The 14,318-nt window shown below is 39.4% G+C and overlaps 1 protein-coding gene across 2 annotated transcripts in view; it reads right to left on the bottom strand.

Moving 5' to 3' along the window:
* Window positions 1-226: 226 nt before the first annotated feature.
* The window catches only part of MND1 (meiotic nuclear divisions 1), a 53,192-nt gene continuing 39,100 nt past the window's right edge, over window positions 227-14,318 (bottom strand). Inside the window, exons 7-8 of one of the 2 annotated variants that reach the window (XM_037897433.2) lie at window positions 7,327-7,371; window positions 227-2,165 (exon numbers count right to left, since the gene is read on the bottom strand). In XM_037897433.2, coding sequence (XP_037753361.1) covers window positions 2,149-2,165; window positions 7,327-7,371 — 62 coding nt within the window. In that variant the 3' untranslated portion in view covers window positions 227-2,148. Of the gene's footprint in view, window positions 2,166-4,048; window positions 4,294-7,326; window positions 7,372-14,318 lie in introns of those variants that run through there. The other variant, XM_037897431.2, reaches the window with a different exon arrangement.

The following is a 14,318-nucleotide window of genomic DNA, read 5'->3' as shown; positions in this document are numbered from 1 at the left end:
TACTTTTCCCAGTTTGTTTACTTTGTGCTTTTGACCACACTTGGATTCAAATTAATTTCAGTGTTTCACTGTAGTTGGTTTTGCCCAGTTTGTCCAAGTTTTCCAAACAGCAACAGGGAGAATTTAAAAAAAAAAAAAACCACACACACACACTCACTCTCTCTCTCTATATATAAACGACCAAACCAATTAGCAGAGACCTCAGGGGCAGATGTACAACTGGGTATTACATTTAACTGTTGTTTTATTTTCCTTTTAAATTGTGAGTTAACAGCATCTCTAAGTTACACAGGAAATACACACAGGTGTTATGTGAACTAGAATGCTTCAAGGAAACTGCAAATGGACATAACAGAAAATGCATTTTTGCTCATTATACAGTGTTTTTTATAGATCCATTTTTCACTCATATACAAAAACTCCTGTATTACTTAACTTCTCAAAGACTGATTGAGAACTTTGTTGCACCCCAATTTTAGCTACCAAAAATACCAGACTATTAAAAAAAATTAAAACACAATGTTTTCACAGAGTTAAAATGAAAAAAGGTCTTTAAATTAAAAATATAATACATTTCTAGCCAGAGCTTCTTTGTTATGGAAGATTTCAGCTTAAACATGATCGTATAGCTAATAAAATGGGAAACAAAATGAGAAATCTATATAAAGGTACTCAAAAAGCTGGTCTTCAAAGAATATTCAGACAGATGCTTCAATTTGACATTTTAAGCAAAAAGTGTTGAGACAGTGACATATCACTGTGTCATATCACATAACATAATGAAAAAAACAAGCATGAGAGCCCAGACTATGAAAATGATGCCTGTCCCTAGGTTCAATTGTCAAGACACTTGCATGAGAGATCAGAGCCTCCCTCTAGGGAAATGATACACCAAGTCTGAAAATGACATGTTTGCAAGCTCCTCAGACTCTAGAGGGTATAAACTACTAATCCCTGAACGGAACTAACAGCTGACTTAGTCCCATTACGCTCCTTTGTGGGTAACCTGCTCAGAAACACATAGAAAAGGAACTGGTTGGAAAGATCATCCTTTGCGTCAAGTTGATCCTCCCTCAAAACAGAGTCCAATCAAAGTTTCAACTACAGGGCCCCGTCACTGACGCCACGCTGTTTCAAGCAGTGCTGACATTTTCTCTGATTATGCTCAGAGTTCTGAGGAGACACCAGTAAGTTTTTGGCTCAGGTTGTGGCACAATAGAGCACTTGCATAATCTGCTGTAAGGCTCATCAATTTGTGTCTGGGAGACTTACCACTGACCTGGGAAACCAGTGAAAAGGTTTGTGCCTCTAGTCACTGTTTTGTGCTGCAGAAACAGGTGCAAATGTTAACTGTGCTCCCTATTTTCTATCAAAGGTGCAACTGGGATGTAAGGAACACCCAGTTATTGTTGCACTTGCCAGGAAGGAAGTATGAAGGGATGTCCAAAAAAATCAGTATCTACCCGTGGAATTTTAAACAACTGCACTTGGGCACAAGTGGACACCGAGCCTTTTGCACCTCACTTTGCACTGCATATCCCCATTAACCATCTTGTTTGAAGGAGCAAATGGAGGGACCCCAGCTTCCACTGTTGCTTCACTGATGCACTGCACTGGGTTTATTACATGACAGTATGGGGTTATTCACAGTGCAGCTATATCAGGTACCATAAATGGCTATGGAAGAGAGAGAGAGAGAGAGGGGAGGAAGAAAAAAGGTGTCCTCTGCCCCCCCAAGGCTCTGGCCTCCTACAGGATCAGGCTTGCCGTAAGGCCTATGGGCTATGAGTGCGGTTCATGGAGTTAACAAATTACTCTTCATGTTCAGATTTAATTTAATTTTCAAACCAGCTACACTTCAGAGGAGGATTTGGATGAGCCAGACACAGAGGAGCTGTGCCCCAACCATGTCGCCACCACTCTGGGGACCCTGGCAACAGGAAGCTTTCAGAGTTCTGGGGGCTACCACATGGATCAGACAAGTCTGCCACCTCCAGCTGCATTAAGCATTTCTCCATGGTATCTTCAGGAAAGGGTTGTAATTCTCTCTGGGAAAGGCTGCAGCACCAAGAGAGTCCTTTGACATTGCAGTTTCTATATCTCCTGTATCAGTGACTGCATACATAGTCTCCTTCGGCCAGGGTATGTTCAGCCAGCAAGGTCACCTATAGGAAGAAAAAAGGTTCCAATCCAATTAATATGTATATCCTTGGCAACACTTATCACATCATTAGGGCCCTACCAAATTCACAGCCATGAAAAACGTGTCACGGAACGTGAAATCTGGTCTTCCCCTGTAAAATCTGGTCTTTTGTGTGCTTTTATCCTATACTATACAGATTTCATGAGTGAGACTAGAGTTTCTCAAGTTGCAGGTCCTGACCCAAAAGGGAGTTGCGGGGGGTAAGGAGGGTCTCACAAGGTTATTTTAGGGGGGGGTCATGGCATTGCCACCCTTACTTCTGCACTGACTTCAGAGCTGACAGCCGGAGTGTGGTGGCTGTTGGCCAGGTGCCCAGCTCTGAAGGCAGCGCCCCACTAGCAGCTGGGCAGCCGGACAACAGACACCGCTCTCCAGCTGCCAGCTCTGAAGTCAGTGCAGAAGTAAGGGTGCCAATACCACACCAGGCCATCCTTACTTCTGCACTGCTGCTGGCAATGGCTCTGCCTTCAGAGCTGGGCTCCTGGCCAGCAGCCACCGCTCTCCAGCTGCTCAGCTCTGAAGGCAGAGCCGCTGCCAGGAGCAGCGCAGAAGTAAGCATAGCAGTACCCCATCCCCTCCCCCAGTAACTTTGCGCCCTCCCCCACAACTCCTACTATTACAACACGGTGAAATTTCAGATTTAAATAGATGAAATCATGAAATTTACAATTTTTAAAATCCTATGACCATGAAATTGACCAAAATGGACTGTGAATTTGGTAGGGCCCTACACATCATCTTAGACAAAATTGCCCAATACCCAGGAGCATGTCTTAAATCCTTCTGTTCTCAGACACTCTGGGCTGTTTGGGAACATTGACTGGACAGATCACTGGAGACTGGCTTCTGACCAAGTACCCAGATTAATGTCACTTTTCCAGTAGAACTCTCGCTAAAGTTAGCAATTTAACCAAGGTGGAGACAAAGAAGACTATTCTCACAGTACCCACAGGCAGCTACACAAAATAGAAATGAGGGGAATGATCATACAAAAATAGCTGTTTATATTTCCTTAAGCTTTCCACCCCAGCCTCTCATTCTTTTCTTTTGTATTTGATGCTGAGGTCTCTGAAAAAGCAATTCTGAAACTGGCTACTTTACTCACTCTCAACGGGTTGCGTTGGCTCCTTAGGGGCATGTAAGCCATCCTCTACAACTGATGCTGCACCAAGATACTATTGTACACTTGACTCATGAGGGTAACTACCATGGAAACACATGACCTTACAATCAGGAGCACATCTGATGGTCTGGGATCAGTCCTTTTTTGTGGCCAAGCAATGATACATCCAATGGTCTATCACCAAGCTCATGGGTCATTCGATATAACACATGTGCTGCTTCCTCTCAGGTCTTTTCAACAGCTTGTGCCTGTTGCATTTCAGGAAGCAAGTCAGGTCCCCAATCTGTTTGTCTCAAGGACTATTCATTGTCCCTTTCCAGTTCCACCCTCCCTCCTACATTACTTCCCACAATCAGCCCCGGAACATTGTCCACCTTCTCTACCTCCAGGATGATTAGTAGTTTTGGTCATTATTTCTTTGTCATCATCCAGATCAGTGGAAACCTCCTTCCTTCCAAGTCCTCCAATGTTATTCTCATTCCACAGACTCTTCAGCAGAATCAAACTGCTGAACATGCCTAGATGGGAATTCCTTGGAGATTTTGGCTCTCTCTTGGTTGGGCTCCTGCTGGTTCTTATGACAAGGAACCAGAAGCATGAAGACCAGGACCTTATGACAACTGCCTTGCACAGCCTTCCCTAATACTTGGGCTGTCTCATCCTGGCACTGGCTGATTTAGAGTTCAGGAAGTAATGGGGGGGAAAAAACAAAACCGACAATGTATTGTTTACATTTTATTAATATTAATGAAAAGTGCAAATAATACAAGAGGGTGTTTGGTTTGGTTTTGAAAAGCAACACAGACAAATGTCAGCTGAGCAATATTAAATAAGATATGTATACTTGTGTCAGTAACACATTAATCAATATAGTCAAAGTCTTCTGGAATCCCAAAACTTTTGTCAATTCTGTTCTCTTCAAATCCAAATTTCCGTTTGGCCCAAGATTTTATTGCAAAGATATTATCTGTGAACAGAGTGAAGAAATGTTTCAGTTCACAAGCAGAATGGGGGCACTAGAGTCCTCACTACCGTAAACCCTTCACCACCTCTGGAAACATCTGAAAAAGCACAGAGCTGCAAAGTTTCTGAATATAATTTACTAGGTAGGGCTAAGAGAGGAAAGAGGAATCAAATGCTTGTTCTGTTTTTATGAATAACTGAGCACTGCTACAAATGCTAATGAGACAAATAGGGTTGGTAAAAATATGTGCATAAAAATAAAAATTATGCTCAAAATGAGTTTTTAGTCACTATTATGTCCTTAACTATAAATTCTGTAGCTATTTTATTTTGTATAGTTAAAATACTACTTAAAAGATTAGAAAAAATTGGGCTTGTACAGTTATTTTGGGGGGGCTTCTTCACGGTTTATGAACAGAAACTTGAAAAGGTGTACGCTTTCAAAAATATTCCTATCTGATTATTTTCACCCAAGAAATATTAGCAATATCAAATCTGTTCTTCCCTGATTATGCTGAGGACCTGCTGAACATCCTAAAGAATGTGCATTTTCTGTGAACTCTCACAGCTTAATTTGTTAAAGTGTTAATCATTGAAGCCAAATAGATGTAACAAAACCAAACTGAAGTGTTTCAAACAGTCCGATAAAGAATCCTTTCTCGTCTCAATTATCCAAATGCCTCTGATGAAGTAATAATTTTACTTGATCTCCATTCATTTTAGGGCTGGTGTAGTCTAGCTTGTACCTGAGCCAGCTGTACTGCACTGGTGTAAAGGTAAAAAGTTCAGTATATCCACACTGAATCATGTTAACAACCTTCGCAAGTTTTGCCATGCACCTGCAATGTGCTGTTCTAAAAAGTTACAACGGCAATGCCGTGAGGGTAGCTACTTCACAGTTCCCAGCCTCCAGAAGCAGTGTATTCTGGGTGACTTTTCAAAAGGCCACCAGTACACTGTGGGGCACTAGGCAGAGGACTAGTCTAATTAGTGGTCTTTTGAAGTCACTGAATACATTCTCCCACTACTATTGAACAGTTGAATAAGGGCTAGTCTACACTGGCAACATTAAAGCACTGCCGCAGCAGCGCTTTAACGTGGCGGGTGTAGTCGCGGCGCAGTGCTGAGAGAGAGCTCTCCCAGCGCTGTAAAAAAAACCACCTCCATGAGAGGCGTGGCTCCCAGCGCTGGGGCACTGTCTACACTGGCGCTTTACAGCGCTGAAACTTGCTGTGCTCAGGGGTGTGTTTTTCCATGAACCTGAACATGATTTGCCCTGCTACATGTTGACTGCGAAGTCCTGGTCTGTTGTATCATCTAGCTTGACAGAAGACAACTGTGAACAAATACGATAAAATACTGTAACGTAGAATATGCATCTATTGTCATAAAGTAGCAAAGATGACATGTCCACGGTTTTCGAGTTTTAAGTAAATTCCTGGAGTCAAAACTATGTAATTCTTTAGTACATGTATTTTAACCATCAAAGAATGTGGTGCTAGTGCTCTATAAGTTAGTTAACTGTAGAATTACTGATAAATCATAAAGTAATTTTAGAATTAGTGATAAATCTGCTCACTGCTAAAGTCATTATTTTACTTACAACAAAGACAGACATTTCTTCTCTTTTTGGGTTGCATAATATGGATTTAGTTTGAAAAAAATTGGGAAAAATAAAAGTGCACTGTGAAATACTTAAGCTTTGGTAAGTGGTTTTATTTTGTATTAGATTGTTTTATCATAATTATTCAGTATCCTTGAATTATATTATACATTACATCTTCGAGTAATATAAAACTGATTATTTGATTGTTACGCTAACCTCTGTAATTGCACAACTGTTTAGGTTGGGGGAAATTATCTATCAAGCTACTCTGTGACTATGTATCTTTGAAGTAAAGTTTTTACCAACAGATATTTGATTATAAAATTGCTATTGAGCACAGATATGCTACAATATGGAACCAGGTTTACAGATTAGATAGCAAAGTACAATCTCTTAAACACCTCTTACAAACGGAAGTCTTGGTGACACTCAATACCCACACAGAAATTATCTTTAAAAATAAATACTTTTTCCTGTTTCACAACGGGGCAGTAACAACAACAATTCTGTTCAACGATAGGATATAAACAACAAGAAGAAATAATCATTAAAAGATCTTCTTTTTCTATCAAATATGGAATACAATTTATCGCCTACCACTTCTCTATTTCTAGAAAAGACTGGGCTATTCATTTACTATACTGTGAATACAGACAAATTCTCAATAAATGTAATTTACAAACACAATATTCCCACAAATTAAAACTCAAATGAAAAACACACATATTGTCTGCTCTGCAAAAGGGCAATATATAACACAAATCACCTGCAGAGCAAAAGGGAGGGGGAAATAATGGGGAAAATATTTCCATAAGAACCTAATACAGTAACCTTCTTCAAAACTGCAACAGTTTATAGATTTCATCTGTGACACTGAGCAAATGAACTACTTACTCTAAGCAAGAATAATTACTTTATCACTCCACATATATATGCACATCTGCATGCACACCAGCGACAACAAAACCTCTATACAGCACTGTAAATTTTAAACATTCAAAAAATGTAAATTAAGATTAAATTAATAAAATAATCCATTATTTTCTATGCATCTTAAAAAGTATACCAGTGCCAACCCCATCACAAACATTAAGGAACTCCTGCTATTGAAGTCTCCTTATATCAACTGTAGAAATTAGCTCCAGACTGAAATTTGGCAAACCAAGTTTCTACTAGGAGAGGAAGTCTGCTATGCATTTTGAAAAAAATTAGACTGGTAGGTTGTTAATTATATACGTGAAACACACCCATGACAGTACATTTCTAGGGGGGTTATTTCCCTGCACTTCCAGAATCAAGGCTCATTTTAGTTCAAAAATTACATATAATTTAAAAGCCCTATAAGTCACTGAGCAGAACTTTGAGTTGAGTTTCGCTACACTCAGGCGCCATAATTAGGAATGTTGTTGAACACTGTAAATGCATACCCACCAGTCCATCTGTTGGCTGCCTCCTTGGCAACTTTGTTTGCTTGACCTGAAAGAGAGAAAAACCATGTACATACAAGGCACAGTCACATAATTTAACAAGTGCAAAACAGTGAGATGTTTATATTGACACAGTTCCTATGAACCCACTGACCATAATGAAGATATTCACCTGTGGCTTTCAAATATGTCTTTTTTAAGATTAACCTAGTTTTGGGGCATTGTTGAATAAAAAATCATTAACAAAGGACCATAAAAGATACATTCTTAAAAATACTTTTGACACTTCAGATGGTATTTTAAAAGAAAATAATTCTGGTTTAGCCCGCTTGGTGGCTCAGCAACAGTGCTCTGCACAGCTATGTGGGAGATCTGAATTAGGTTCATGGGCTGGAAGTGCTGCAGGGACAGCTGCCTATTCTCTGAGAGAGAATGCTTGGCATTACTCAGGAGCAATCTCTCTCGCCTGTAAAATATTCTTATTTCTGTAGCATCACAGGTGTGCACGACTCTTTAGAGAAAAAGTACATAGCAACGGTAGTGGCCTGTGAGGTAAATCCAGTGTATCATGTGCCTTAGAAGAGGGAACCAGAAAGGTTCTCAGGACTTCAGAGATACTAAAGAACCCTTTGATGAGACACAGAAAGAACAACATTTCTGGATAACAAATGCAAAAATAAAGGTTAAAGCACTTTTTTAAAAAAACCCATCTCCACTGCAAGTAGCTTAAAAAGAGTTTCCTATGACACAAACCAGTTTCTAAAAAAGTTTATTAAATCTTCTTGTCCTTATTGGTGTAAAAGCTGTATCAGTCTGGGAATTTATTAGAATCATCATATTTCTCATACTTACATATACCTTGACCATTTCCAGTCAGCCTTGCTAGTGCTTGCATGATAATATTCATTTACAATGGTCAGCATGAAGTACAAAGTTTGTCTCTAGGGGTACTAAAAATGAATATGAGATAAAGTGTTCATCGTCATGGATTCTACTGTAGGCAAATGTTAATTATCTTGTAAAATAAACTTAGCACATGCTAAGTCATTATTTAACCTTATGTGCTGCAGTCAGTGATGTGAAGAATGATTAGATAATAGTAAAATGTAGTGGTGAAAGCTCTGAATTCTTTAAAGATGGTCTAAAAAGGGGGTGAGGGGGGAATTGGACTTGTGCCCTTTTTGCTTCTTTATGATGTATGAAGGCAAAGAGAGTGTGTTTTTTATATTGGAAATTCAGGTCATATCTGTCCTGAGAGACTCTATACTCTTCTCTGCACTGGCATTTGTTCCGAGAATTTTCCATTGTTGCTTCCACTGGTTCAGCAGCTCCATCGATGGGAATGCTAGCCCTGACAATGTACTGGCAGCATCAGCATTTTAAGCACCGTCTGGCCTAGCCCTGCTCAGAGCAGGTCTACAAAATAAGGGCTTGTGTAGTCTAGGATAAAATGTGCATTTTTAAAATGTGTTAGCTAAACCATTTTAGCTAGCATGTTTTAAACCCTAGTATAGCTAGGGAAAGTTGTATCTGAATCTAGGGCTTATCTATACTTGCTTGTGTGTGCTAAAAATATATACAACTTGCCCAGCCCACACTAGGATTTTAAAACATGTTAGCTAAAATATTTTGAAAATGCACTTTTTCTCGTAGCCTAAACAAGAGCGTATTGTATAGACCTGCTGTGAGCAGGGTTAGGCAATGTAGTACATAAAATGATGGTAGCCAATTACATTCTCAGCAAATAGAGGATAAATAGGTACTTACATATTAAACTACTGTTTATTCAATTCCAAGACAAAGTACATTCACCTGCAAAAATCACAACGTGTCCAATTTCTTTTAAATATTAACATTCGATAGACATGCTTGGTTTGTCAAATATGTGCAGAGATTTTACTTATTTTAATAATATCACCAGAAGCGTATCATGGGTACTATAAAGATTCTCACTCTGTAATATGGTAACACCCTGTGAAATGGGAAGATTGATGATTATATTGCGGTTTTACTATATTAATATTTCTCTAAACAAAATCTCACTGTGGTAACAATTATTGTTTTGTCTCTGATATTTACATGGCATGGATTTGTAAACCTTATAAAACTTCCTAAATAAATAGTTACCAAAAAAAGGAAGAAAGCTGGTAGCTGCCTGGAGCCTTGCCTTTGCTAGTACTCCCACTGGTGGAGCTGAAACATTGGTAGGCAGCATCTTCTGATCAGTGCTTAATTTGTAATGAAAGAGGTGCTGGAGCTCAAGCAATTTTTTTTACTTTTATAACTGATGTGGCAAGCCCAGAGGTGCCAGGGCTATGATTGACACGCCTAGAGGTGCTAGGGCTCAGCCCTGGTACAAATTAAGCACTGCTTCAGATTGTAGAAGGAGAGAAATAACATCACAAGAGTTGGAAAGTGAAGGTTTAACAATTAAGATGGGAAAGGATTTTTAGCCACACTTTCTAACTTAGTTTGTTTTGCTAAAGCCTATTCAACTTCAATGAATGGTAACACTGTATAGAAAACTAATCTTTGTCAAAGACTAAACAGTTAAGATGTGTGAAATCACAGTGTACATGCTCCAAGACATCCAGTAGATCCCTCCAGCAGAACTAGAGTTGACAATGACATTCTTGATATTTTTATGGTTAAAAAACAACAACACGCATTTCTTTTTAAAAGCCACTTTCAGGCTCTCTTTAGACATAAAGCAGCAAAAAGGGACACAAGTCAATTTTTTGTTTAAAATCACTCATTGTTCATCTCTAAAGGGTTACTGTAGCAACAATGACCCAATAATGTTCAAAGGTGGTCCACAAAGGTAACACATCCAGGCCCAGCAATCTTACTAATAAATGCTGAAAACTCTCAGCATCCAGAACCTGCACATTGATTTTCTTCCTTCAAAGTTTTTAGGTGGCAAAGAAAGAATTGTACTGAATTCCCTTTCTTACCCTGACTTACTTTATATTTCCAGGCCATCCTTAAGGCTTATCTTAACATTTTTATGTACAAAATAAGATCTCCAAAAACAAAAAGGAACCTCAAGATCTTGCCCATGAGAATAATGAAATGCCAAGTCTCCCAAGACAAAGTAGCTAAATTTACAAAACAAGTAGCAGCTGGTGATGGTGTGAGCTACCATACTAACTCAGTAAGCAAGTTTTATGGATTTCTTCACTGAAAGGATCAGAGATTGCAGAGAAAACTGGCAACCTTTCAAGGATATAGTTAACAATCAGCCTGCAGAACTGTTACCAGGTAATGCAAAATATCACTAACATCTTAAATATTTTTGGGGTAAAGTAACTTTTATATCTTGAAGTGTAATTCTGTTGTATGGAACAGCAGCAGCTGCAATTATTCTCACAGGCTAACAAGCACTGTTAGTTGCGGGCTTCCTAGTACTGCTCATGAAGGGAGGTCTCTGTAAATAAGAACCCTACAGTTACCGAAATGGAATTCACTCAGTCTCCCTTTGTATATAGTTACATTTAAATATCAAAATGGTAGCTATAGTAAGAATGTCTGTGAACCTTAATCTTCTATACTTCTTCCTACTGACAGAAACAATTTTGTATAGAACATTTTCTACTTCCCTGGGTCTAAGGCCTCGGCTGTTGAGAAATTCATTAAACATTTCCCTTACCCCTCCAAGCACAATAGGCCAGATTTTCCTCACCCTAATTCTTGACCTCTCTTGGAGAAGCCTCTTTAGGCTATTCCTGGGAGCTACGTGACATAAGAAGATGCCTATTAATGAAAATGTGCTCAAGTTCTGAGTTCACGTTTATTAGGAATGCCACTTCCAAGACCACTGGTCATAGGTGCATTGCAGAACTTACACACTTGGCATACAGGAGAGCACACTGCTAACTTGATTGCCTAGCAATTCCTGCTGACTCATCCATAGATCAACAGTGACAGTGGCCTTGGACAAGGTTCTGCATTTTGCCATCAGAAACTATTTGTAGCAATGAGAGGGAGATCAAAAAAGTTAATGGAAGAGGCAGCCATCATGAGAGAGAGAGCAGGGCAACAGCTCATATGTGAATGCCTATGCAAGTTGGGGTCCACAAGACTCTACCAGCAGACTCTATCAAACACTGAAGGAAGAAAAATCCAATTGTTCGATAGCATTGGGGAAGAAATGGATGCTCATAAGAAGGTTCCCTCATAATCAGAGTGAAGAACAGGACCCATGACCAATGTTCCCTCTAATTTTTGACAGGCCGTGTGCGCAAAAAATTTCTTCTGTGCAAACTGTTATGCTTCTGTGCAAATGTTTTTGCATGCGGTGTTTTACCAGGTGCGTAGGGGTTAGGATCTGTGTGCACGCGCACAGCTTAGAGGGAACAGTGCCCATGACCCCAGTGCTCTGCTTTACCAGAATTCTTTGCACTGTTTCAGCCAAAATATCAAATATGCTGTAACAGTTTTAAAGTTCACTACACCATAAACTGGATTAAGTGTACACATTTGTCATTTAAATGATACATTAAATATCTTGTTTACTGTAGCTATTTACATTGAGAATGTTATCTTCACAACAAGGGCTAGAAATGTTTAAGTGAGTCTAGACTCTGTAGAAAATTTTGCAATTACTAGGAAATTCACCTGAGAGTCACAACTCCTAGCTTAAGATCCACTATGTGTTAGAATGTTTTTGAAAGACATGGAGCATGACAAAGTGCAAGCCATCTGCGATTGAAACCACCATGTGTATGAATTATATTAGCATTGCTTTCTCAAAAAATGAAGAACTTGTGCCTGAAAAGAACCCCTGTGCAAATGCACACAATAGTTCTAACTCTCTCTATATGGTGAGACACACTAGCACATACTAAATTATTGGTAAGCTAATCCCCTTCTCTGGGAGTATGTTTTTAAAGTGTCTAGGATCTTTGTCAGCCTATTAACAAAAAAAAAAAGGACTCAAGTTCCATCAGTACAGGCTCCCTATGTCCTTTATGAAAAGGTTAGACTGTCAAGTCTCATCAGTACATTTGTAATGTGTCTTTGAAAAACGTCTCATGTTTTGTCATCACTGGTAATAAAAGATTTCTACAACCCACACATACACATAATGTACAGTGTCATGTACTCACACGTACCATATTGTGTATGCATGCACGCACACACGCACACTATTAGCTTTTAAGAAAAAATATCTTAAAAGCTCCCACTCCTTAATTCTTGGTCTCATAACTCTTATAACCAAAAATACACCTCTTCTATTGCCCAAGTAGACAAGAGCTAATACAAGCAGGAAATAATGCACCTAACAAAGAGAAAGTGACCACACCAGCTTAGGATCTGATCCAGTGTTAAGCTGCAGCTCAAGCTCCGAGACTATCCCACCTCGCAGGACCCTAGAGCCCAGGCTCCAGTCCGAACACCACAATTAAACAGCCCCTTAGCCCGAGCCCCGCAAGGCAGAGTCAGCTGGCACAGGCCAGTCACAAGGTGTCTAATTGCAGTGTAGACATACCCACAGTTGTGAAGTCTCAGGAACTACATCTCCCGACACAGGCAATTCCTTACTGCCCTCAGAGACTAATCAATATTTGTATTAAATTACTGCATCTAATTTGTATTTGTCCCCCAATATTTTCATAAGTTACCTGCATTTGATGTTATCTGCTCCTCCCTCATGTACTTTGCAGCCATGACACTAGTCAAGGAGAACATCAAGACTTTTGTTCTGTTATACTATATTGAGAAACTTCCATAGAGCCTCAAAGTTATTCCATATCCCTACATTTTGGGGTGTCACAAATCTAATATCCTGATCATCCCAGTAAAGCTGACCTACAAAGGAGGGAGGGGGAAATTACATCAATCCTCCTGTGTACACATGCACCACGTGTAGGACAGGGCTTGCATCAGTATAATCTACCCCAGTACATTACTTGCGTAAGCTGCACAGCTGTGTCTCCACATTATGAGTTTGCCTAGTCTAGACAAACCCACAGTTATAGCACATCTAGCTCTAGTGAAGACATGACAAAGCTCTCAATATATATGAGACTGCTGACACATTTTCTCAGGGAAGAGGAGACTTGAAAAGTCCTAATATTTTAACATAAAAGCAGAAAGAAGAATTTAAAAATCCAAAACATTTCCAGGTCTACTTTATACTACATGAAACAACAAAAAGGGCACAAAACCAATATTTTAAATTTTCCTTTTCAGATCACCTTTAAACAACAGTCAGCAATAGCTGCATCAAAGAGCTGAGTGAGCTGTTTAGTGGAAAGCCAAATAACCAAGGTTGTTCCATTCCTCTGTTAAACAAAGGAATGGGACAGTACAAATGATGCAAGCAGGCTCTCTCTCAAAGTAGTCTCAAACATCTGCTCTCATTTCTTTAGGTTTTTTCTGGTAAATGCTGTAATGTTTCCATGTAATCTTTTTAAGACATCACCAAGTGAACTGCTGCTTATTCCGTGACTGAGAAGTGATTGCAAATTGTGATGCTCCCCATTTAGTCACCTGTAGCCATTTGCCCACATCACAAAACTGATCATGTGTTCACCTACCCATTATATCAGCTCCACAAGACTGTTTTGAAGATTTACCAGCTTACGCACTAACCTACCTACACTAATTTCACTCCCCATCTTCCTCCTCCATCCCTCCCCTCCCACATTTTTTCTCTTAAAATATAACTGTAATTTAAAACAAACAAACAAAAAAAAACTAATGATCCTTCCCCTTCCCGTCCAAAAACCAGTTAAATACCAGGCAAGTACAATTATTCAGGGTTGAAACAGAGAGCGTTGCAGGTGCTAGTTAAAGGCCTGATCCTGCAACTAGACCCATGAAGGTGAACCCCTATCCTGTGTTGAATCTTCTGAAGTGCCTATGTTGAACTCCATGGACAAGATAATTGCAAGATCGGTACCTAAAATTCTGAATGAGCCATTCTATTATAAACCCTTGTTTTCACTTGCTCTTACAACTTTTGTAAAGATATTCCTTACAGGATTACAT

Source organism: Chelonia mydas, chromosome 4, assembly GCF_015237465.2.
Source record: "Chelonia mydas isolate rCheMyd1 chromosome 4, rCheMyd1.pri.v2, whole genome shotgun sequence".
Lineage (NCBI taxonomy): Eukaryota > Metazoa > Chordata > Testudines > Cheloniidae > Chelonia > Chelonia mydas.
Note: the sequence above shows the minus strand (reverse complement) of the source record. Positions and strands in the feature narration are given on the sequence as shown.